Source organism: Lissotriton helveticus, chromosome 6 (genome assembly GCF_964261635.1).
Source record: "Lissotriton helveticus chromosome 6, aLisHel1.1, whole genome shotgun sequence".
Lineage (NCBI taxonomy): Eukaryota > Metazoa > Chordata > Amphibia > Caudata > Salamandridae > Lissotriton > Lissotriton helveticus.
The window spans coordinates 1,469,352,879-1,469,380,076 of record NC_136067.1 but is presented as its reverse complement, the minus strand read 5'-3'; the positions used below and the strand labels follow the sequence as shown (position 1 = coordinate 1,469,380,076).

General features: G+C 43.1%; 1 protein-coding gene across 1 annotated transcript in view; it reads left to right on the top strand.

Moving 5' to 3' along the window:
- The window catches only part of LOC144762748 (uncharacterized), a 712,524-nt gene that overhangs the window by 486,799 nt on the left and 198,527 nt on the right, over positions 1-27,198 (top strand). Inside the window, exon 16 of the mRNA XM_078648000.1 lies at positions 10,789-10,909. Coding sequence (XP_078504126.1) covers positions 10,789-10,909 — 121 coding nt within the window. The remainder of the gene's footprint in view (positions 1-10,788; positions 10,910-27,198) is intronic.

Below are 27,198 nucleotides of genomic sequence, written 5' to 3'. Positions count from 1 at the left end.
GGTATTAGAATTAGAAGTGCTGAGTGCATAGATCCTAACTAACGGCAGAGTGAAAACGAGTCTGGGTGGGTAACACTTGTTGGTGCGTGCCATCGTGCACAGTGCAATGATTGTGTACAGTAATTGGACGGTCACGGACGGTCACGGTCAGACCAGGTTCTTTATTCTTAATCTTTCCTCACCTGAATTATTTTATAGGTGTTGCGTGCGTGCCGCTGCCCCTTGCCGTATGCAGGCTGCAGGCAAGATGCAAGAAGTCAGAAGAATAGAATGGTCTCCACAGTAGTGACGCACTCCTCCGACTCCTCGACACGACGAGCGACGAGGGGCGAGCATAGGGGGCACGGGGCGGACGGTGATCGCGTAACGCGTCACACTGCTACGGTGCAGCGAGGGCTGGCCAAAAATGTCCTTACAGGGCCATCATTGGTTGCGCTAGCGCACGCAGCGCACACTACCACTGGATTGACGGCCCTGGAAGACTAGTGTGTGTGTGAGCGAGGCTGGGAGGAGGGGGGGCATTGGGGCAACAACAGTCATCACAATGCTGAATTTAATTTCGAAGTCGAACCCGACCGACAGCAAGTTTACAGTATAAGTATTTATTTATAATGCCCATAAGAACTTCTCTGTGCTCAGTGTTTACTTCTTCAGATGATCATGGCATTTGGTAACAAGTGAAGTGATGATGATATTGATATGTAATGCGCCGCCGCCCGCCATACAGTCACAGAGTCGCAACGGGCCTCGCCTCGGCCTCCAGTCTGTGTCCAGACAGTCAGTGCCGGCCCTTGCGGCCGCGGCTGCCTCAGAAAAGGTGCCACCTCAAAAAAGGTGCCGCCTGGGGCGGACCGCCCCCCCCGCCCTTCCCTAGCTACGCGGCTGACGCAAGCACATTACTCACGAGTCATCAATAAATCGAGAGTAAGGCATACAAGAATATATAATTGAAAACATACACTGCCACTAAGAAACAAGGCCATGCAAAGTGAAAGTACACCAAAATATAAAGGTAGATAAAACAAGCAGTGTTAACTCTGCTTACTTTGAGACTCAAACACCCTGGTATCACACTCCCAGCCAGCCAGCCCGCCCCCGCTTGTTGTGCAGCAGATCTTACTGCCACTTCAAGAAGAGAGTCCAGAGTCTATTCTGAGTGAAGAGTAGGATGTCTGTGAATGGGAGATATTGCGCAGTCACTCAGATACTTACACTCGAGTTTCATCAACTCTGCCCATGAGTGCCAGCCCGGTACTACTGTTGTTGTTCTTTTGCATCAATGGATGAGACTAACCATAAGTCTCTGATCCACAGCCATAGTCGGGCACAAGGCCCAGCCCAGGACAATCAAGAACAGTTAGGTACGCCAGCCCGTAATTCAGTATGTGAGTCACGCGGAAAGCACTAATGACATTTCATGAAATGGGAGGAGGTCAAATATAATCCAGTTAGAATTTCGGGACCCCTTGTGCGCTGAACCCTCAGCATAGGAGGATTTTAAACAAACAAGGCAAAGTCCTGAGAGAAGGCCATATTAAAGTCAGGCTATCAGGGCAATGAAGCTAAAAATAAGAGAAGAGCACATGCAGTTTGTATGAGAGGGGGGCTGCTTGGGAGCTTGAAATGCGTGTAGCCAGACACTGTAAATGGATACTCTAAATGGGTGCTGTAGAGGTAAAAACCTTTACAAATAGTTCCAGAAAAGAGGATGGAAGCAGTACTTTGACAAGGTGTGGTGACTCTGGGCAATAGCTCACTTAAATTCCACAACGGCCCCCACTGCCTTGAGACCCGTAAGGGTGAGTAGTTTGAGCTTTACAAATATGGATTTACAGATTTTAAGAGAAACACAGGAGAGGTACAACATAAAGAATCCGAAAACACTGTGCTACATCCAATAGAAACGGAGGAAAAGTAAATGCCAAGCACAGGAACCAATGAAACGCAATGAAAGCAAGGGGGCGGGATGTAAACTCCTTTTAAGATATATCTAATACAAAAGGTTTCACAAGCATAGCGCAAGACCTGTGCAGATGAAACGTAAAAACAGGCATAGGCCCCCAAACTTGTTTTGAAATGGGGCCCCTGTGTGATCCAGGTCGCAGGGGCATTTTTTTTTAAACAAAAGAGGGGGTGCACGAGGCCCCCTCCTTTGGGTCAAATGAAGCCCAGGGACCACCACATCCTTGGGGCTAACTTTATCAAGAGGCGGGGCTGCTCTGACTGCACCATGCCCCTGGGAACACCACCTCCTGGGGGATACATATTAAATGCATGGAGGGGACTCGCAGACCCCCACGAGCCCCAGGGACCACCACCTCCCTGGGGCTTAAAATAAAATGCATGGGGACCACATGGACCTCCCTGAGCCCTGGGGACTACCATCTCCCTGTGACTTTCTTTTTATTTAAAGAAGGTGTCGGCCATGTGGCCTCCCTCCTGTGTCATTTTCAGCCCCGAAGACCACCACCTGCCTGGGACCGTCTCATGAAAGTGAAAGCCTCCTGGAGTCAATAATGGCCCTTGAAACATCTGTGACATAGCTGTTTGCTCTGACTTTGCCGGAGCATTGCATTGCTGTCAAGCAGGCAAGGAAACAGACAAAACAATTGCTCTCATAGACAGGGAGCTGCATGTTTAGCAGCTCCCTTTCTGCGAGAGCAATGCTGTGTCACGCAGGACGTGGGGAGCCGGCTGGGACCATGGGGTGAAAGAGGTGAAAGAGGCAAAATAAAGGTGAGAACCGAGAACAAACAGACAGAATAACTGGCCTTTAGTAGAGCAGAAAGAGGCAGAATAAAGGTCAGCAACGAGCAGAAAGAGGCAAGATAAAGATGAGAAACAAACAAAAAGAGGCAGAACAAAGTTAAGAAACAAGCAGAAAGAAACAGAATAAAGGTCAGCAATGAGTAGAAAGAGGCAAGATAAAGGTGAGCAATGAGCAGAAAACGGCAGAATAAAAGTAAGAATTGAGCAGAAAGAAGCAGATTAAAAGTCAGCAACGAGCAGAAAGAGGCAAAACAAAGGTGAGAAACGAGCAGAAAGAGGCAGAATAAAGGTCAGAAACGAGCAGAAAGATGCAAAATAAAGGTCAGCTACAAGCAGAAAGAGGCAAAATAAAGGTCAGAAACAAGCTGAAAGAGGCAGAATAGAGGTCAAAAACGAGCAGCAAGAGCAGAAGAAAGGTTAGAAATAAGCAGAAATACTCAAAATAAAGGAAACGAGCAGAAAGAGGCAAAAAAAGGTGAGGAATGAGTAGAAAGAGACAAAAAATATGTAAAACGAGCACAAAGAGGCAAAATAGAGGTAAAAAACGAGCAGCAAGAGGCAGAATAAAGGTCAGAAACTAGCCAAAAGAGGAAAACTATAAGTACGAAACAAGCAGAAAGAGGCAGAAAAAAAGATGAGCAAGAAGCAGAAAGAGGCAAGATAAAGGTGAGAAATGAGCAATGAAGAGGCAGAATAAAGATCAGCAACAAGCAGAAAGAGGCAAGATAAAGGTGAGAAACAGAAAGGGGCAGAATAAAGGTCAGAAGGGAGCAGAAAGAGGCAGAATAAAAGTCAGCAAGGAGCAGAAAGAGACAACACAAAGGTGGGAAACGAGCTGAAATAGGTAAAATTAAAGTCAGCAAGGAGCAGAAAGAGGCAGAAAAAAGGTCAGTAACAAGCAGAAAGAGGCAAGATAAGGGTGAGAAATGAGCAGAAAGAGGCAGAATTAAGGTCAGCAACAAGCAGAAAGAGGCAAGATAAAGGTGAGAAGCGAGCAGCAGAAAGAGGCAGAATAAAAGTCAACAATGGGCAGAAAGAAGCATAAGACAGGTGAGGAACAAGCAGAAAGGGGCAGAATAAAGGTGAGAAGGGAGCAGAAAGAGGCAGAATAAAGGTCAGCAACAAGCAGAAAGAGGCTAAATAAAGGTGAGAAATGAGCAGAAAGAGGCAAACGAAACGTCAGCAATGAGTAGAAGGAGGCAAAGTAAAGGTGAGAAATGAGCAGAATAAAGGTCAGCAGCAAGCAGAAAGAGGCCAACTAAACGTCAGAAACAAGCAGAAAGAGGCAAAATAAAGGTCAGAAACAAGAGGAAAGAGAAAAATAGAAAGCAGAAATGAGCAGAAAGAGGCATAGTAAAGGTCAGTAATGAGCAGAAAGAGGCAACAAAGAGATCAGGAATGAGCAGACAAGGACTAAATAAAGGTGGGAAACGAGAAGAAGTAGGCAAAATAAAGGTTAGCAACAAGCAGAGAGAGGGAAAATAATGGCCTGATCAAAGTCTTATAAAGATGTGATAAAGGTGAGAAACAAACAGAAAGAGGCAGAATAAAGGTCAACAACAGGCAGAAAGAGGCATAAGACAGGTGAGAAACAAGCAGAAAGGGGCAGAATAAAGGTCAGAAGGGAGCCGAAAGAGGCAGAATAAAGGTCAGCAACAAGCAAAAAGAGGCAAAATAAAGGTGAGAAAGGAGCAGAATAATGGTTAGCAGCAACCAGAAAGAGTTAAACTAAAAGTCAGCAACAAGCAGAAAGACGGCCAACTAAACATCAGAAAAAAGCAGGAAGTGGCAAAATAAAGGTCTGAAACAAGAAGAAAGTGAAAAAATAGAAAGCAGAAATGAGCAGGAAGAGGCATAGCAAAGGTCAGTAATGAGCTGAAAGAAGCAACATAGAGATCAGAAACGAGCAGAAAAGTACTAAATAAAGGTGGGAAACGAGGAGAAGTAGGCAAAATAAAGGTCAGCAACAAGCAGAGAGAGGGAAAATAAAGGTCTGATCAAAGTCTGATAAAGATCTGATAAAGGTGAAAAACAAGCAGAAAGAGGCAAAATAAAATAAAGGTGAGAAACTAGCAGAAAGAGGCAGAATTAAGGTCAGCAACAAGCAGAAAGAGGTAAAATAAAGGTCAGAAGTGAGCAGAAAAAGGCAGAAAGTGAACAAAGAAAGAGCAGTAAAGGGCGTTACAGAGAGCACTCAGATACTCACACACCCACTCACATATCCACTCAGATACTCTCACACTGACTCACAGACCCATGCAGAGACTCTCCCACTCATAGACTTACTGAGACACTCATGCATTCACTCTCACACGCAATGTCAAACATTAGTGGTTACATTTAGGAAATAAAAAAATGTAAACCCTAGAAATTATCTTAAGAAAACAAAAGTTACAGGGATTTTATAGTTAGGAAACAACATTATTATTTTTTTTTAATGCACTTAAAATACCAAAGGTTACAGGCATGTTATAGTTAAGAAATGGAATTTTTAAAAAAACACTGAATTCCACAGAAGAAAAAAAAAGGTTACAGGGACATTATAGTTAGGATTACATTTCACTGGTACAAAACCATTGAAATTCAGCAGTTATAGTTACCTAAGCTAATGGCCTCATATATTACATCTCTCATGACATGGTCAGTGACATCACTGATGACATGTGAAATTACATCACTGATGATATATATATATATATATATATATATATATATATATATATATATATATATATATATATATATATATGTATGTATGTATAACAGGATCTCCATTCCTGTTCAAAGCAGAAGCCACCCTGCAGGGTTGGGGGCCCCCCTTGAAGGAGTTTTTGCTGCGATATTGTGGCATATTTTCAGTGCATGACCCCCTTGCCCCCGTACCAGATTAAATGGATTTGCTAGGAATTTCTGGATACTGGGGGAGAAAAGTCAAAGGGAGAGGTAACAACCTCTCTTGGACAATTCCAGATCTTTAGTGTGACGAGTTATTTTTCCTATTTTAAATCTACATGCATGTGGGCACTTTATTTGAATAGATGCTTTGATAATAGTGTAATTCATAGTGTGGTGATTCAGATGCTACATAGCAGGATTACCATGGCACCGTATGTATGGACATTCACACAACATGCATCTTGGGATCTGTAAAACGATGGTATCAACCACGTGGGTATATAGACTAAAGCACTCTCCCATGATTGCAGTTGTACTCACCTGTGACCAAGGCCTAAGGGCCGAAATGTGTAAGGATAAGAGGACATAAGGTTGCAGCCACTTTCACTTGATAAATAAATGCACGATTTAACTCCCCGATCAGGCTCTGCAATCTCTGTCTCCCTCTCTCTCTCTCTCTCTCTCTCTCTCACTCTCTCTCTCTCTCTCTATATATATATATATATATATATATATATATATATATATATATATATATATATATATATATATATATATGGAGAACAAAAAGCCTTAAAAGAATTACAGGATAATTCCCAGCTAATATTCAAACTCTCTGACAAGGGTGGCAACGTGGTTGTGATGACAAGAGAATACTATACAAAGGAGGCGATGCGTCAATTGTCTGATGGTAACTGCTATCAAAAAATTAGCAGAGATGATTACATCACAAGCATTGATTAATATCATAAGCTGCTCACGAAATGGGCAGGAAGAAGCATGATTAATGACAAGGAACATACATTTTTGGTTTGCCTTTGTCCTGTAACATCGACATTTTATCACTTACCAAAAGTGCATAAAGGCATTAAACGACCACCCGGCAGACCAATTGTCTCCTCTATTGACTGCCTAACAGACTCTATGTCCCAATACATTGACTTTTTTCTTGCAGATTTTGTCAAAACATTGCCCTCATACATTAGAGACTCTACTGATTTCATCAAGAACATTATTGATATACCTCGGGAAACTGATATGTGGATGATCACATTGGATATAACCAGCTTATATACTGTCATTGATCATCAAAAGGGCATACAAGCAGTGCGGTATTTTCTTAAAGGAAGATCCCTCGAATATTCTGAACATAATGAAATGTTGTTGGAATTTGTAGAATTTGTTCTCTGTAATAACATTTTCCTTTTCGATAAGCAATATTACCGGCAAATAAGGGGGACCGCGATGGGCACCTGCTTCTCCCCCAGCTACGCGAATTTATTCGTAGGCTGGTGGGAGAAGCAGGTAGCCTGGGCGGAACCCTTTAATGAATATGTAAACTGCACTGTAGCATGGCATCGGTATATCGATGATCTGTTTATCTTATGGAAGGGTCCTAAATCACAGGCAGATTTATACCTTGATCTACTTAACAATAACTCCTTGAACCTCCACTTCAGTGGGCATATGAGTCAAACCATGGTATCCTTTGTACACCTTCAAGTCTTTATCAAAGATGATAAAATCTGTACGAAGCTGTTTAGAAAATCGACAGCTGGTAATTCGACACTTGAGGCAAGTAGTAGTCATCAGACATCTTTGAAGAAAAGTATCCCATATGGGGAGCTACTTCGCATCAAGCGAAATTGTTCAGATGACAAAGATTTTGAACAAGCAGCACAAGATGCTATTGATTGCTTTAAGGTCAGGGGATACAAGAGTGGTCTACTAAATCAGACTTTGGAAAAAGTAAAGAAAATTTCACGCAATAGTCTTTTGAAAGAACGTAGACAACCTACAGAGAAAGATGCAAAATCGAGTAGATTTATTACTACATTTTCCGGGGAAGCAGAGGGACTGAGAAAGATACTTAACCGGAACTGGCATATTCTTAAGTCAGATCTGGTGATGCGTAAAGATCTACCGGAACAACCACAGATAACTTTCCGGCGCAGTAGATCGCTAAAAGATCACTTAGTTAAGAGCCATTATCAAGCTATTTCCTTTGTTCGTAGATTAGATACCATGACAGGCTTCTTTCCATGCTCAAAATGCAAGGCATGCAAGAACAGCACAAAGGTTCAAACATTGCAATTGCCAGATACAAAGGTTACCAAGAAGATAAGATTTTTCTTAACTTGTACTACACCTTTCTGTGTCTATTGTTTAGTTTGTCCTTGCATGAAAATTTATGTTGGCAGCACCAAACACCCTGCCAAAAAGAGAATTCTTGAGCATGCTCCGGCTATTGAAAATAGAGACCCCACTTATCCGGTGGCGAGACATTTTTCTGAAGTTCATAATAGTGTCCTAACATTGTTAAAATTTTACTGTATTGACCATATCCCAGTGAGTGATCGAGGTGGTGATAGTTTGCAAAAACTGCGCAGGCTTGAATCAAGGTATATTATTGACTTATATACTGTCATTCCATTTGGTCCTAATTCTGAAGAAGAATTTTCAATACATCTTGGATAACAACATTCTGTTTCATAGATGTATCATATGACATATATATACCTTTTCTGCCAGTACTGATGTAAATATTTCCATGTTCTTGATGAATAGGAATGCTGTAATATCTATATAGAAATGAGATAATTGATTTATTGAATTATTAATTCTTTTTGGAAATTTGAATGAATTATACACATCATGATTCATGCCCATACAGGGCTCAATTTTGTTGATATTTTATGAATTTAGCGGTGCTGCCCATATAGGGCTCAATTGTTTATTTGGTTCTTCATGGATGACATGATATATGACTCCAAATCATGGCTGGGTAATAATTTATAATCAGTATAATGGTTTTCCACCTTTTTTTGAGCATTAAGGCAACCACTTTAAAATGGCCGCCAAAGTTACAATGATATTGTTGTCCGTCTTTCATGTCAATGAACATACAGAGAAAAAAATGTGTAACTAATTGTTTGTTAGCTTTAAATGGCGGCAACTCTTGTAAATCAGGTTGACACAGGGGAAAAAGGCACGTCTGCCGAAATGCGTCCTGTTGTTTGTGCAATAAATATTATTTGAGAACCTCCACGCGAGTGCGGCCACTTCCTTCCTTGGCGGGGGAGGGGGATTTTCGGAGCTGAATATATATATATATTTATATATATATATATATATATATATTCTTTTTTTTTAAACCAAAGGTTATAGGGACATTAAAGTTAGGAAAAATTATTTTAAAAGCCTTAGAAATTTACCAACATTTCATAAATCTTTTTTCTTTAATAACTCCAAAACTACATAACGAATTTACACCATATTACAAAAAGTGCTCTTCCTGGACCAAGAGCTAGCCTTCTGCCAGTTTTGGTGTAGTTCCATTTAGCGTTTCTGGCTGTAGTCATGTTCAAAATCCTGATGGGAAAATGCTTGGGGAAACGTGTTTTGGGACACCCCCTTTTCTTGGCCCCCGCTTGATGGCTCACCCAAAAGTTTCCAGACAGCAGCTGAATTGAGTTATATACTAGTTTTGTAAATTTTGAGATATACATATTATAGTTAGGGCCAAGTTTCCATAGGAAAGAATATTTTTTCATTTACCAATAACTCTGGCGTTGTTTGATTAGCCCTTTCTTCAGCTGTTCTCTTAAACATTTTGGGGTGATCCGTCAAGCGGGGGCTGAGCAAAATGGGTGGTCGCCATGTTACTTTCCACAGGAACTTCAGACGTAGCTACAGCCTGAATGTCTGAACAGAATTACACCAAATATGGCAGGAATGTAGGTGTTGCTCCAGGGAAGTGCCTTTTTATGATTTGGTGTAAATCTGTTCAGTAGTTGCAAGGCTATTCAAAGAAATTTCCAATAGTATATATAGGGACGCGGAGGATCTCTAACCTTGTGCTGAGATCGGATTCGCTGCCAACACTTCAAATCAGGAAGTGGTGGCAGCCATCTTGGGACTCAGCTTGAGTTGAGTCTCAGAAAAAAAGGGGAAATAATGGTGTTGGGTAAAAATACCCTGACCCCCGAGGCCTCTTGGGGGTTTCCCGCAGGGACCCTCCAGGGCCAAAAAAGCATTTTTTTCTTTAATTGTCATTGTCAGTGGGAGCCACATTGGATTTGCGGCTCCTGATGAAAAGTAAAAAATAAAATGAAGAGCAGGTTCCCAACCTTCATTAGTAATCACCCCCCGGTGGGCCAGGTCCGGGGGGCATTTCCAAAATAAAGGAGGGAGGACGCATGTTTCTTCTTGTCAGTTTTTATAAAATTGACGAAAAAAAACATGTTGGCTAGAATTCCTGTAATGGGAAGGAGAATCAACACTATGCCTTCTGTGCTATCTTGTCAAAAGCTAGTTCAAGGGTTTCATGCACGTTATATAAGACGTGGGCAAGCCAACAAATTAACAGGGAGAACAGATGACTCAACTCTAAGAGCCCGTGCATGAGCCTAACTTTGAAAACTGTTTGCCATGGAGATCGTGCACCAACATCATGTAAAGCATGATAAAAATCTCTTCAGAGCATGAGTAGTATGTATAACCCACATGAAATCTCGTCTGGTTTTGGGCTAGAGGCCCTGGAGCTGAGCAAGACTCCAGGCTATTTCCCAAGGTGCTCAGCAAGCAAACTATTTTGTCTAAGAAAAATACTGATATTTTTCAATGCCGCTGACAGTACCTTTTGTGATTTAGTACTATCAGTATAGGATGGCCTGGTAAACATGCTTCCTTGACAAGTACAAATCAACAGTATTTTTAGATCATATTTTATTGCTTTTTGCAATAGTTTATCTTAACCAGTACTTAATTTGTATAAATTAAGAAATACATTTTAAAAAATTGCAAGGGCCCAGAGTTATCCTTAGGAGCCCATGTTTGTCACTACCAAATGCCTTGGATCACCGAAAACCAAGGCTGTCTAGTCTTCACGCTACCACAAGCCACTTCCACCATCCTACACTTCGTGTCTCCTTATCTCGTACTTGATTTTTCTTTTTTTATCCCTACTTTCTCTTGTCATTGTTATCGTATTTTTCTATTGCTCCTTCTTTCTCCCATTTCAAAATAGATATTTTCACTTATTTGAGACCACACAATACAAAGCAGTTAAAAAAAGCACATTGTTTTGAAGGCATTTTGCATTCTATTTTACAGCCTTGGCAGAACGCTGGGAAGGAACAACCCCTTTTTCCACTGCCAGAACCACAGGACCTCTTCCATGTCTCACAGATGAAGTTTGAAGATTTCCAAAAGGATCTCCGGAAATTAAGGAAAGATCTGAAAGGTGCAAACAATGAAGGTTTTGTTGTACATGCATATGTTGATGTATGATAAATTCTATCTCATTTTCACTGTGCTTCCTAAAGTCGTTTTGAAATTGCATTTTGGCAGGTTTTCTGCAATGTAATTTCACTTTGAATAATTGTGGTTCTATGTTAGATGGGTTTTTTAAATGTCCCAATCCTTCAACCTATAGGAAGAGTTGTAGCTCTAAAGCACTGATTTCTCTTGAGTAGTTTGAAAACCTGCAACTGGCATGTGATAACCATTGTTCACTTAATTCAAGGTAGGTAAAATATTTTTGAGTAAAAATGCAGAGGCATTTAGTTTTTTATAAATAGAAATTAAAAAAAATACACAGTTTTTTATTGATGGACCTTCTTGGATGCTGTCCTAAATGCTCATTATTATTCTCATAATAATTGATAGGTATTTAAACTATTTTACCTGCAGGTCTCACTAGATAACGAATAGCATGTGTAACAACACCTTCCTCAGATGCATGATAAAGGACTTAGGAACGGAACTGAGCCCGCTCTCATTAAACTTTCTCCTTTGATGAGGTGACATGAGGAACAAGGAGAACCAATTAAACATTTAACCCAATTCACAAAGCCGTTTGCATTAGTTTAACTTACTTATAAAAATGGCTTGATTTATGGACACAAATTTGCATTCTGTATTCACAAAATGTGTATTTACTCCTAGAAATCTGTTTTAAAACATGTACTGTTACCTTAGTATTGTGTAATTTTTCATGGAACTAAATCTACCTTCTTTGGTGGGAGGGCTGTATGACGAAATATTGGAGGCAAAAATATCGAGGACACAAATATCGTCTCTACTTTGTAAGTGAAGGACAGAATATTAACTACAAAAATATAGAAGAACAAAGTATCACCGCAAAATAGGTAATTATTTCAAAATGTGAATGTTATTCACTTTATATATTTACTATTAAATAAATACATGTTAAAAAAGTCATAATATCCGAAAAAAGTAATGACTTACAACCATAAAAGAATATACACTTGAAATGAAATTAAAAAATGATAAATGTAATATATAAAATTATAATATAAGCTTTAATAAAAAATAAACATATTTCTAATAATTAACAATAAATAATACCACTATTAAGCAAATATAACAACAATATATGCAATAAAATTATACAAATATAAAAGATAATATTCCCTTGAAAATACATAATTAAAAAACCTTTTAAAATGATATCACAAAAAATAAATCTTTAAAAAACTGAAAACAAAACAGTCACCTAAAAAATTATACTTTTAGGTGTTAGATTTTCTTATTGCACTTCAAAGTAAGCAGGGATGAGAAAACGGATGGACTTTTCCCACTCCAACCTGAGCAACAGCAGGGAACGTGTTGTACTTTGGAAGGTCAGTTTTACCATTCCCACTCCAGCATAACAACCTCAGGGTAGTGTTGGACTTTAAAGGGGTTCAATTTACTATTCACACTTTAACATGGGCACCAGTAGGGAAAGTGTTGGGTTTTGGAGGTGTCAGATTTACTATTCCCAATTGAACCTGAGCAAGACTAGGGAAAGTGTTGGACTTTGAAAAGACTCAGATTTACTATTCTCCCTCCAACTTAAACAACAGTAGGAAAAGTGTCAGACTTTGGAGTGGTCAGATTTACTATTACCACTCCAACTTGACCAAATGTAGGGACATTGTTGGAGGAGTCAGATTTAGTTGTCCCACTCCAATGTAAGCAACAGTAGGGAAATTGTTGGACGTTGGAAGGGTCTGATTGCTATTCTCACTCCAAGCTAAGCAACAGTAGGGAAATTGTTGAAGATTGAAAAACCAAAATTCACTTTTCCCCCCAGATTAAAACAATATGTATACTTAAACATTTGAAAATGAAATATATTTCAACAAATATTTAAAAATATATAATTTTACAACATTAAAAAATTATAAAAGTAGACTACAAAATGACACAAATGCATAAATAATTAAGAATATACAATATTTACCAATTAAAAACATTAAAATTATATATATTTATAACTCTTTTCAACACACTACTCCAAAATTCCAACACCTACAATAACAAATAACAATAATATTTTAAAATATTTAACAATAGACAATAATTTAATAAATAATACTACAAATATAATAACACTATTACAATCTCATGACTAAAATCTATTAAACCCTACTATTTAGGAACATCTTCTGGGACCAAGAGGTAGGGCAGTTGGGACTGACGGTGCTAAACACCGCAAAGGTGAGAAATGTGTGATCAAAGAGGCTGTCAGTGCAGGTGCCCCTGCACAAAATCTTCCAGGACTACCGCTCCTGTTTTAGATATTTCTAAGGATTCCATTTGAGGGCCATCAGATGCTCCTGATATAGGGGGTTTGAGAAAGACAGATTGGCAGAGAGAAATAGTTGGGGGTGCAGATGTTTCATAAACCCTCGAGTGATGGTACAGACATCATGGCAGCGACAGTCCATGACATTGTGGAATGGGTAAATGTAGATTCCCCAAGTGTTCCTGCACCTAGCTCTATTCAGGCTTCACTTGCAACTGCAATCATTGTGTCTCCTCGGCCATTCAGGGGGGTCACCTGTTATTCCAATTTTTGGGTCAAGTCAAGATGCGCAGGAAGGGTCTGCAGAACCTGCAACAGAGCCTGTACTAGAGTTGTCACCAAGTACACTAACTACAGAAACCCCTGTTGCCCTCCCTTAAGTGACACAAAGAAAGTAGATCTGGAAGCAGAGACAGAAGTCAACCAGGTTGGTTGTAGGGTTACCATCATCCCTGTGGGACTTCATAACAAAATATTTTAAAGCAAGAGCCCAACAACTGAGCTAAGAGAATCCTTGGAGGCTTAAAAAATTGCATATCACAACCTATGTGCCCCAAAAAAAAATTGTTTTAGAAATTAAATTATGAGATAATGTTACCTACCATTATAGAGAAGAATACTAAGCACTTTTGATGGCTGGTGAATTCGATTACCTTTACCTAACCATCTACCTTCCCTTGAGGCACATAAAAGCAAAGAGTATTAGTACTAGGGGTGGGCGGAATTTGCATAGTCTCGCAATGCAAAGTTTCGCGAAACGATAAAAAAATCTCAGCGAAAATGCAGAAATTACGCGAACACGCGGAATTGCTTGTTCGCGATGCTTTTTTCCTCGAACCTGCAGAACACAGGATTTTGGGCAATCTCGCGTTCTCCACGGAACGCAAAATTCCGCAAATTCCGCGAGCGGAACGGAATTTACCACCCAGGCCTAATTAGTACACCGTTATTTATTGGTTCTATAGCAGTGGAAACTCTAAAAATCTGTCAGTGTCCCTGCGTAGCTCTCAAGTTGATAGAGAGGCTATTGCTAACTCCCACACTGCAGTGGTATTGTCTGAAATAATCTGCAATATGAAAGACTTTAGGGCTGGTGGTCCAGGTGGTCTTTCATCTGTTATCTTTGGGAATTATTGCCTCAAAAATAAATTAATGATCAGCATTGAAAAGACCTTGTTCTTCACAAAAAGAAAAAAGGAGATTCAGCAGTTTTTTAGGCAATGCACGGTTGGAGCATGTGCGAGAATATAAGTATTTTGGGATGATTTTCTCAAATGATTTATGTTGATACAAACATCTGGCCATTTGGAGGATTGTCAAGAGGCTTAGATTGACAACTGAAGTGAATGGCTTGAAACAGATTGACAGCAAGCACTGCAACCATACATTTGAGTCACTAAGTAAAGTCTTACAGAGTAAATTAATGACCCAGGCCCTATATGGAGTGGACACACTGGCAATATGAAACCCTGCATATGGGCAAGGTTAGAATGTAGCATTTTGAAATCACTCCTTTATTTACCAAAAAATGCAATGGTTCAAGCTATAAGGAGGGAGTTAGGAACTGTTGCCTGGAGTACTCTGTCAGACCTACGAGCACTGAAATTATTTTTTTTGATTAAAAATTGCTTCTGTTATGATAAATTATCACTGTTAGTTCTCCTTGAGGTAATGTCAATCTTCCCTTGTAAGAGGAATCCAGTGACGGTAATGTCGGAGCACTTAGGGGTTCCCGATATGCACTATGAAGGGCACAAAGGAAAACAAATCAGTCAAATAAAGAGCCCTCTTAGGCGCTGTGCTGAAGAAACTAGCTGGAGTGAGGACATTCAGTATTTGAGGAACAAGAGATCTGTTGTGCCCTTCCTAATTTCTCAGCAGGGCCTGACCTTTTCCCCTATCATACATAATTTCAGAAAGGATTCTGGTAAATGAGATCATGCACCTGAGGGTAGGAATTGACCCGGGATGGCAGATTCCAAGGCTGAAATAGAAAATAGGCAAGATCCGTGGTCAGTGTCTATGTAAGCGGGGTAAAAAATACTCAGTGAGCCACCTACTTGTGGACTGTGTACTCTTTTTAGTGAAAAGGAAGAAGATCCTACATCCTATTTAAAATCAAATGGGGGATATGGTGAAGAGAAATGTGTCTAAACCTGGTATGTGGTTTGAGATACAAGGATGTAGCAATTTCCATCAGCCAATATTTGTGCAAAATTGTGTCATCACATGCCAGGATTTCCCCTCCCGAGCTGTCCTAGACTGGCGTTGTTATTCCATATTGGATCGCAGGTATGTTTCTTGAACTATTAGGTAGCTGTAGATCAAATTAGGAGGATGTGCTGGTTAGGACAGTGGCCATGAAATGGGATAATTGGGTCTGTTAGTGAGGCCAGACTGATTAAACCTTGATAATTGTGATAAATGTGGCCTTGCACAATACACTTTACTTCTTAAAAACTGAGATTTTATATTTATGCTCCAGCAGGGCTAATTGTTCTATGATGCCCTGTCAAAAGAAATGTTTAATATGGATTGTCTCTTTGCCGGTTTACTCTGTGTTGGCCTGTACTATGCTCTTTTGTTTCTCAAACTGACAAAATGAGTCTTGCATGTTGTTTGTTAAATTGATGCACTTTCAAACATTTTGATACGAGTGGGTAAATGGGCTGCAGATCGCTAAATGAGTTTTAGTGAGAAGATATTTTATTTTATATACCATTTTATACTTGTTTTAGGTCGATGTCATGTGTTGTCTGTATTGATTTAATTAAATGCTATTTAATGGTGATTTTGTGATATTTGTTATTGTACTATGTCAAGGAATTGGGTAATGTGCACTTTTTCTGTAAGAATGTATTTCTTGGAAATAAAAAGAATCAGACTCTATTCCAATCAACTGACATACCATAATTAAAACCAATTAATTAATTAACATCACTTGTCTAATTTGTCATTTCACAATTACAATGATCAATGACCATGTTAATTACAAGTATCTATTAAATAATATACAAATAAAATGAATTACATAATTGAAAATCAAAATAGAAACATTTAAAACTAAATATTTAAAAAGAAACTCCCTCCATGATCCCCTATAATCTCAACAACCAACCAATCAATATAAATATTCAAATAAAATGTTATAAAGTCTTTAACTATGTAACCAAATCAAAAAAACTATTCTCAAAAATGACATGCACTTAGAATAACCATAGTTTACAAAAAAATAAAACAACAGATTAATGTAAAAACACAATATTATCTACAACAATTCTAAAAACAAATTATATGAATTACCTAAACAAATATATATGCTTACCTTTTACATTCATTGCCACAATATTTTTAACACCACAACATTATTGACAGAATATTTGTGTTTCACGATATTTTTGAAATTATATTTTGGTGAAACACAGTAGGGAGTGGGTATTTCTAACTCCGAAAGTCTTGAAAGGTAATGCTCTATTACTTACCAGTAATCTTCGTTACTCTGGGTCCCGTTATCCTCGTCCCATTCATGACAAAGTGCGTAATGAACAGAACAGGTTGCAGCCTTGTCAGCAGAAGTGCAAACCTTACAGAAACACTCACCTACAACAAAACTAACCCTGTTATTCAGTCAAAAACATTTCTTCAATACTTTTTAAGGTAGTTTTGCTGCTGACCTCAGGTACACGACATGTTGAAAAGAACTCACACTGCGTTTTGCTTAAATTCAATTGTGCTCTTTCATGATCTTGGAAAATGTAGTTTTGCTAGAAGCAGAGCTCAGCAGCTATCTCCTGCTGTTTTCATTCAAATTTGATCCTAACTTTCCAGGCAAACTCTAGACCTTTAAGCAATCGTGTGCCCAAAGCATAAAAATGCAAGGTATTGTCTGCATTTTATCGATTTGCTCTCCCTATAATTTATACGAAGCGAAACAGGTGACAACTGGTGTGTCTGACAAGCATAGATCTGAAGTTGCACAAGGCACTTGCTAACTAAAAGAAGCGTCTCTGCCTGGAAATCATAATGAGTACATCTGAACAGGATTTCTGCATTTTTATTAAACGCACTTTGTCATGAATGGGACGAAGACAAAAGGGACCTGGGGGCAGTGCACACCCACACACTTCTGAGTTTGTGTGTATTCGCCTTTACTCTGCTCATTCCCACCCTAGAAATGCTTAGAGTCCCTCCTGTTATGGATAGTAGTAAATCTCTTTTCAGAGTATGACATGGAAGAGAAACTCCCCCGGAACTGTGGTAATAAATTCTCCACAGGGAAAACATTTTCCTCAAGTAAAAAAAACAGGTATCCAATGCAAATAGACTTTTGGTCATTCTGCCAACCTCTAGATCAGGCTATAGGTTTCAAAATATCTCCACCCCTTTTGTGGCGTGGGTGTGGGAGGATTGAGCTTGTTAGTTGGTTCGCATGATGCAATTTGGCATAGGGCTTGCTTTCCTCTAGCCTCCACTGCTCACTGTGCACAGTTTCTCAAGGCACAAGTAACAAAGAAATTCAAACATCTACACTTTTAGGGATGCACTTATGTGTGTGTGAGGATTTTTGAATTCTTGGGAAAGCTGAGCCAGATATATCTTTCCAGGATTACTCACAATGGTTGTGAGGTACACATGCACTATTATTTATAGCGTACAACTAAGCTCATGGAAATTCTTACCAAAAGTCTGTTTGCATTGCCTACTTGTTTTTTCCACGAGGAAAATGTTTTCGCTGTGGAGAATTTATTTCCTCTGCACCTAATATGGGTATACAATGTTTGCTGTGTTGAAATCATTTGAGGATTTTACATTTTGTTGATTTAGCTTTGTTTGGTTAATAAGCCTCCGGAGAGTCTTTGACTAGGAAAATACATTGCCTTACTCAGAGCAGAGTCTCCAATAGGTTCATTTAGAGCTTGCAAGCGGCCTGCTAGGTTCACCGTGACTGGGGAGACTGTGCAACCGCCTCCCAGTAAAAGACCATATTTAAATTTCCCTGCAACAAGGTCAAAATAGCTGCTAATGTTGGGAGACGACCTTTTATTTTAATTTGGTTTGCAGTAACAAACCTCCAGAGCCGGGGTTAATTTCTGCAAAATACAAAAATGGCCCTGATGAGATGGGAGTTTTTCTCCCTCCTTGTGGGAGTCATTATTTTTTATTCCCGTTCCAGATTGACGTGTCTTTCATGGTGGTTGCAGACAGGTAAAAAGAGTTACAGAAGGCCCTCCCTGAATAGGATAGGTCTTCTGAAGCCTTATGGACATCCTGTGGCATAACGTTCATCAGCAAACACTTTTTTTCAGGACAGAGTTCTAAGGCTCCACCCAAGAAACGTGGTGGCTCCCATACATGTACATGAGGGGGATGGGCACAACTTCGGCAAGGGGGAGAACCTCCAATTTACTGTGGCTTTCCTCTCATGGCAAACTCTAAATGACCTTCTAAGTTATAGGAATGAGCTTAGTGTACATGGTTTACTAATTGGGCCAAGCGGACAGTGGTGATGCCGATACAAAAATGGGGTGATTATCAAGTTTAAGGATTTGTCACAAAATGTCCCATTTCCTGCTGCAAATTATAGGCATTTGTGGCTCTGTGCCCTTGGGGTGCATTAAGTAATCAGAAGATATATAGCAATAGTTGTAGAAATGCCAATGTGCACTCCTAGGCAAGTGGCTATTGTGGTGTCCTGGCCTTGGTCTAAAGAAGTAGGACACAGGACACTGTAGTTACTCTTAGTGGCGGTAACTAACTTAGCCACGCCCAGCTCCCTGGGCCTTTTATTCATCAGCCTGCGTGTCCACGCTACGCTGGACTAAACCAACAGACCCCTTACGCTTGAGGGGTAAACAACATAGATGCAGTGGGGAGGGGGCGTGTGCTGCCATGGTACGCCCCAACGGCAGCAACACTACATTCCTCCTTTACCTAGGGATAAAACAAAACTGGAAGAACACAGTGGTATAACAAAAGTCTCTAATGGTCAGCGGAGGTGCTGTGACCGTAGCTCTATTTGTTCGACAGAGTCCAACTGAATAGTCTCTGGTGCAGTCTTTGAATTCTCCCAAACAACAGTAACATCAGTTACAAACTAAAACAGTCTTACTTGTTTTCTCGGCGGGGTCAGCTTCGGGGTCGTTTCATCGCCAGCACTGGGCCACAAAGTCTCGGTATCTCTGGGAAGGCTTGGGGCACTGACGCAAGTTGTATTTCGCTTGGCTGCCACTTTCCGCCGTGGCTGGTGGGGGTTCTTCAGCTTCTCCAGGTCCAGCGGTGCTGGGGGCCTCAGTAGGTTCCTCTAGCGGGGTATCGCTTGGGGCGAGGTCATTTGTCGAGTGTGTTGTGGTGCTTGTCTCGATCGGTCCTGATGGTCCTGATGGTCCGCGCGGTGAGTACCGGTGCTGATCCTCTGGTTCCGGGTCTTCTCTCCTTCCGGGCACTTGTTTGAAAAACGAAATGTTTCTTGTGACCACTTCCCCATGCCTGACCGCTGTGACCATTGTCCCATTGACCTCGGTGACCTTCCAGGGATCCAACTCGAAGGGCAGGCGAAATTTCCCGCCGGGGTGGCGGTCTTTTACGAGAACTACGTCTCCGACCTGAATGGGGCTGTCTGCGGCTCTCCGTCTTCTGGACGCTGCTTGGTTGCTCTTGGCGCGTTGTTCCATAGATCGGTTGCTGAGGTTGGGGGCCAACTCCCACAGGGGGTGGTGTGGGATGGTGTCTGCAACGGCCCGGTTGAAGGAGAGCCTGTTTGGGGCGACTCCAGTAGTGCAGTGCGGGGTCTGGCGATACTCTAGGAGGAATTGGTAGATGGCCAGCTCCAGACATTGGCCGTCAGCGACCGTGATCTGGATTGTCTTGTTCAGAGTTCTCATTAGTCTTTCGACCTCTCCGTTGGCTTGCGGCCATCTTGGTGTTATCCGTTTGTGTTTGACTCCATGGCTTTGTAGGTATTCTGTAAACTCGCTACCATTGAACGGGGGACCGTTGTCTGTGCGGACCTCTTGCATGATCCCGTGGGTGGCGATAATCTTCTCGAACTTTGGGATCACTTCCGACGCTGCAGTAGATGTCACAACTTCTACTTCGGGGTAACGGGAGAAGTCGTCCACTACAACCAGCATGTACTTGCCTCCGGGAAGGCTGCCAAAGTCTGCACTCACCCGTACCCACGGGGATGTTGGCCCTTCTTCGGTGATGATCGGGGCTGGAGGGTTTGGTAGGCTCGTCGCTAGGCATGTCGGGCAGGTATGAACAACTTCCTCAACGGCTCTGTCAAGTCCAGGGAACCACAGCTTGCTTCGGAGTCTACTTTTAGACTTGACGATCCCTTGGTGCGATCCGTGAGCCAGCCGAGCAGCATGCTGGGTGAGGCTGCTGGGCAATACAAGGCGCGGGCCTCTCAGGAGGCATCCTTCTGCTGAGACGGACAGTTCATGTCTGACTTGGTACAGGGCTTTCAGGATGGCTTGGGCGTCCAGAGTGCGAAATGATGCGGGGCACTGCAGGGCCTTCCAGTCGCCGGACTCAATGGCATGGATCGCGATCTGGAGGCAGTCATCGTCTTTCGTGGCATTCGCAACTTCTTCCAGGGACATTGGACGCGGCTTTGACCGTTCGACGATGAGCCGGACATACTCTTCCGTGGCGGCTGCTTCCGCGGCTTCCGCATCGGTGACTGGGCGGGCGTGTCTTGATAGGTAGTCCGCTGGGTTCCGCGTGCCTGGTTGGTATTCTACGGTGAAGTGGAACTCTTGCAGTTGCAGTACCCATTTCTCGATCCTTGGTGGTGGGCGAGAGGACGAACCTTGGAACAACGGTATGAGGGGCTTGTGATCGGTGACCACTGAGAAAGGATGTCCATAGAGGTAGATATGGAAATGGCGGCACCCCCATAGGATGGCAATCGCTTCCCGCTCGATTTGCGAATATCGTTGTTCGGTTGGTGTCAGCGTGCGGCTGGCGTACGCTACGGGGGCCCACTCACCGCATGCTTGTCTCTGCGAAAGGACTGCTCCGAGGCCAGTGGGGCTGGCATCCACCAGCAATTGTGAATCATTTTGTGGGTTGAAGTAGGCCAGGGTCGTGTCAGCTGATAGGGCTGCTTTGGTTTTCGTGAATGACTCCTGCAGTTCCGGGCCCCACATCCAGGCGGCATTTGACTTCGTGAGGTCGCGGAGTGGCCCTGTCAGCTCTGACAGATCTTGTATGAAACGCCCACAGTACGTCACCATTCCTAAGAAGCTTTGGACGGCTGTCACCGATGTGGGGGGTGGAGCGTCGTGGATGTCCTTGACCTTGTCCGGGTCGGGGCAAACTCCATGGTCGGAGAACCTATATCCAAAGAAACTGATGTCTCTGCGAAGGAACTCACATTTGTCCTTGTGGAGTGTTAGCCCTCTCTCTCTTAGCCTGTTGAACACTGCTTGAAGGCGAGCTATGTGATCTTCCAGTGTTGGAGCGTGTACCAGGATGTCGTCGCTCACGTTGAGCACCCCATCGAGGCCCTGGAGGACATTGTGAATAATGTTCTGAAACACCTCTGCTGCACTCGAGATGCCGAAATGAAGTCTTGTGTACCTCCACAGGCCTGCGTGGGTGGAGAAAGTTGTTATCGGGCGGGAGTCTGGATGGAGGGGAATCTGATGGTACCCCGATCTCAGGTCCATCTTGGAGAACCACTTTGACCCCGCCAGCTCTCCGATGATGTCGTCAATGGTCGGTGTCAGGTGACGTTCCCTTTTAATCGCCAGGTTGGGGAGGCGCATGTCCACACATATCCTCACAGCTTCGGGTTGTTTCGGCTTTTTGGCCACTACGATGGGGGACACCCACGGCGTGGGGCCAGTCACCCGTTCGATGATGCCCGCGTGTTCAAGCATCCTCAGCTCAGCTTCAACTTTTGGTCGGAGGTGAAAAGCGATCCGTCTGTGTCTGAGGGCTACAGGGGCTACCGACTGGTCAATGTGGAGGCGGACGGGGGGGCCACGTAGGCATCCAATGCCTTCGAACAGCGAGGAGTGTTCGGTGACCAGATGGTCCAGACCTTGGGCTTGCACTGTCAGGGCAAAGTGTATGAGTCCGAGTTCCCGTGCTGTCTTGCATCCAAGGAGGAAACCTGATCCTTCTTGGGACACGTAGATCTTTGTTGGCAGCTGCAATGAGTCGTGGGCTACTGTCGTTTGGAACACTCCGCACAGGCGCAACGGCCTCCTGGTTCCGTAGGCAAACACTTGTACTCTCGTGGGGTGCAGCGTGGGGGCATCTTCGAGGCATTGGTAAACGCTGGCAGCCATGAGGTTTATCGTGGCGCCGGTGTCGATGAGGGCTCTGACTGCTTGGCCATGCACCTGGACAGTGCACATTGGCTCGGTTGCCGACACGGCCGCTAAGGCGTGGAGCATTCGTACCACGTGGACTGTCTTGGCGTCCACCTCGTCGTCGTCCATGTCGCTGCTGTTCGATGTGTCTTGTGCGGGCGCCACCTGCCGTACTCTCCTGGGCGGGCCACTCTGCTTCTTCCGCTGGGATGATAGGCAGACACTTGCAAAATGATTCGCCTTACCACACGCGCTGCAGATTTTACCATGGGCCGGGCAGGCGCCTTTGTGGGGGGTAGCACCTCCGCACCACATGCAGGCTTGGTCGAGGGCGGATTGGCTTGTCGTTTTTGGCCGCCCTTTCCTTGGGTGTCTCGCTCGGCTGTCTGTGGGATGCGACCTGACGGCACACACCGGCTCCGTTTTGATGGTCGTTGTAGGAGTCGGTTCCATGTGGGCGGCACGTGCCTTGGAAAGTTCCTTGGACCGCCCCAGGGCTAGGATGACGCGCATGGGCATTGCGTCCGTCTCAAGTACCCTCTCTCGCAGCTTCAGGGAGGTACAACCTTGTATAAATTGGTCGCGAATCTCATCGGCCGCAACCGGGAGAGTGCACGTGCTGGCTAATTTCTTGAGCCGAGCATAGAATACATCCACGGACTCCTCAGGGAGTTGGCGGGCCTGGCGCAGAAGAAAACGTTCGTAGTCAGCACTAGTGAATGGCTCAAAGTACCTCGTGATGGCGTCTCGCAGGGTCGCATACGTGTGGGGCGGGGCACCTTCAGTGACGTCCTTGGAAATATCGTGGATGGCTTCACCTCCGAGGTGCAAGAGCATCGCGCGTTGACGCCCCACCGCAATATTGGCAGCGACGAAATAATTCTCAAGCCGCTCAACCCACTTTTTCCGCTTGGCAGCTTGAGAGGGGGGGGCTTCCGGTGACTGCGAAAGGTTCCAGATGCGGCACGGTGGCCATGGTGGAAGAGGCACCGACGAACAGGTGACAGGGGATGCCTCACGGGGCACCAGGGGTGGCTGAAAACACCTGGGGGTGGAAGCCAGCAGGCAGGAGTGTCCTTAGGCGTTCATCCGCGAGATGCGTGAGATTTAGCAGGGTCCGCGCTCACGCGAGAAGCGTGAGGAACAGTCGAGCGGCCGCGTTGCGCGCCAGGAGTGTGGAGCGTGAACACACTGCGCATGCGCGGAGGAGCCGATCGGCTGACTGGGGTCCGGGACCGGGTAGAGCGGTGCAGCCAGGGTCAGAGGGAGAGCGGAGCAGTGGGGGGCACACGGAGGTACCTGACGGTGGCGACCAGGGAGACAGCGACTCGGGAGGCAGCCGGAGGCTCAGACCTGCATCGGTGAGTGGAGCGCCGGGTCCTCGGTGAGACGCCACGTGCAGCTTTGCACGGCGAGGCGCAGCTGGGCACACCTGGGTCGCGGTGGTGCCGGGGGGCACGCTGTAGCGCTGTGGGGTGGATCGTAGACCACCTCGTCGCCAGTGTGGTGTCCTGGCCTTGGTCTAAAGAAGTAGGACACAGGACACTGTAGTTACTCTTAGTGGCGGTAACTAACTTAGCCACGCCCAGCTCCCTGGGCCTTTTATTCATCAGCCTGCGTGTCCACGCTACGCTGGACTAAACCAACAGACCCCTTACGCTTGAGGGGTAAACAACATAGATGCAGTGGGGAGGGGGCGTGTGCGGCCATGGTATGCCCCAACGGCAGCAACACTACAGCTATCTCTCTAGGATGTCTTCTAGACACCACACCATCGCAGCTGCTAACACTGTCCTTTTTCTATAGCCAAACCTAGGCGCCCCTAACTCATATCTACTTTTTATGGTTTCATCATATGGCTAAGTATAACAGAAGAGGCTAGACCCATTTCCAGAATAAAAAGGTTTTAGTGCCTTCCTAAAACATAGTTGGTGTATGATGGGTTTAATCCCCAGGGGAAGAGTATTCTAAAGTAGAGATCAAGAGCACATCCACAAACCTCCTGATCCAAGGTGTGGCAGATAGCAATTGATTGTTATTACGTAGATTGCTCCTCGGATTATGTAATGTAAAGCATAATGCAGGAGAAGATTTCTCTGTGCGTAGAAAATGATATGCATAAGACACAAAATCTTGAACACAAATATTTGTTCTACCAGGAGCCAATGTTTGTGCGTAGGTGACGACGTAAAGCTACTCTCACAACAATTTTTTTTTTTTAATTCTGTAACGGATTAAGGGAAAATTAGGCCCATAGTAAAGATTTTTACAATTTTCGATCTCGGAAAGAATACAAGCGGCGACAACTTGTGCTTTCATTTTGACCACAACAGATCATAAGACAGTGTGGCTTCAATATAAATGACATCTATATGTATAAACTAGTTGCCTGCTACAAAAAGAACAATTCTCTGTTTTTTTTTTACAATAAATTAAGCTATAGGCACTAGGTTGAAGAAAGCATGCTGAGATTAGCAGGCCTGAAGAGCAATGGTGGATGTGTATGCCAAGTGATATGGCTAAGGCATTGGGGCCAGATATGGACAGCGAATGAAAGGAATGAAAGCAAGGGAGAAAAGCAAGAACCAATGGAAGGGAATGATCATGGAAGAAGTGATGACGGCAGGGCACGATGAGATCAAAGGTGTGGGAAAGAAGATAATGGAATGCGAAGAGATGGTGGGGTATGAATGGGAAAGAAATATTGTCAGTCAGTGGATGAGAGTGATGGCGACAGAACAGGGAACAATGGCGTTGAATAAAAAACCCAAGAAACAATGATGGCACGAGCATGAGCAAGATGAAAATGATGGCGAGGGGGCAAAGAATACGACAATGGAGCAGGAAGCACCAGGGATGAACGTTGTAAGAAGCGGTGATGGCAAGGGGCAGGACAGGATTTCAGATGACTGTGAGGGGCGAGGACGATGGCCATAGAGTGGAAAGCAATGGCAGTGAAAGAACAGGGGTAGAAGCGATGATGGCGGGGTGCAAGATGGCGGATGTTGGCGGGAGGGCAGGATAAGATGAAGATGACAAGGGGTGCTATGCTGGGGAATGGTCAGGTAACATGGAGCAAGAGTGATGGTGTGAGAGTAGCAAAGACAGAGGAGAGAATGCTGAAAGTTAGATGAATGGGGGAGTATGGTGGAGTGCGGTAGATGTGGCGAAAAGAAGCAAGTGGCCTGGGAGACAGGACGAGAGAGATTACTTGAAGCTTTAAGCTTTCACCAAAGCATATTCTGAACAGTCATGGAACAGTGTAAACTTCTATAAAGTGCTGTCAGCTTGAAGGACAGTGCAACCACCCAATGAGAAACCTTGAAAACTATAGCAGAGTCTGTGGCTGAAGAGGACTGCCACAAAGGTCCACTCCCTCTGCACTACTTCTTATATCTATGTGCTTTTTAAAGTATTGGTAACTTAAGCTCTCTCAGTCAGCTAATATCTCGAATGAGACCTAAAATATGGCTAAAGTAGGATTGTGTATGTGTGTTCACACAACAAATCATTTTGTGCATTGTATTCTGAAGAAGTTGAAGGGGCAGGTAGGATTGCACTTAAGGATGCTGAACGTTTACATGCACATAACTAGCGTCTATAATATACTTATTGTTGAAAAATATTTTATTCATTGGTCAGGAGGTAACAGCAAATATATTTAGTTGTGGTGTATGCAATTTTTTTTATTGAGTAGTAGAATTTATCATGAAATATACTCATCATCAGAGCTTGTAATATGTGATATGATGTTTCTTGTTTATTAATGCAGTTTAATTTTTAAATACAATGTAACTTTTAAGAAAAGAGATGAAGGACAAGCTATTAGGATCTGCCCCTCTTTGGGATGTAATTGTGAATTTTAAGTTGTTTCCACCATTCCATGGTCATCATTGATGTTCAGCTACTATAACAACATAAACAAAGATTCTCTATAAAATGGCAAGAAGGTTTAACACTATTAGCCCACAAACCTTTCATGATAGCTATTATGAATTATACCATAACCTGGAGCACACCAACTCAACGCTATTGTTCTTGAGGTTGTAATCCTGTATTATGTAATTTCTTCAGTAGAAAAGTACTTGGACGTATGTTTTGCTCAGCAGCAATCTATGGCACCCCATATGACAGCTGTGGTGGAAATCTGGAATTCCCAATTTAAGATGGGAAGAAATGCTTTCCCCTTCCTAATTATACAATAAAAGCTCTATTTATTAGAGCTATTATCTTGTCCCAAATTGACTGTGCAAATCCCCTACACCTAGCCCTCCCTGCCACTCTGTCCCAAAGGCTGAAAAAACTGAAAAACAAGGTGATAAAAGATACCTGTAATAAAGTCGACTTTTAAAATGATAATTTTAAAGTAGAGCTGACATTGTCGAGGCTTATAATGGTGTATCTCCATTACAAGCTATGGCAATTCAAAAAATTTCATTTTTATTACATGCAATTTTTAATTTATCTTACTGTAATAACCCTTTTGTACACCTTAATGCTTCCCATTCCTGAACCCTAAAACTCCGAACGTCCCCTTAACACTATTCCTCACTGAACCCTACAAAAATGTGTATCCCATAACATAACCATTGTGTGAAACCTAAAGTCTCC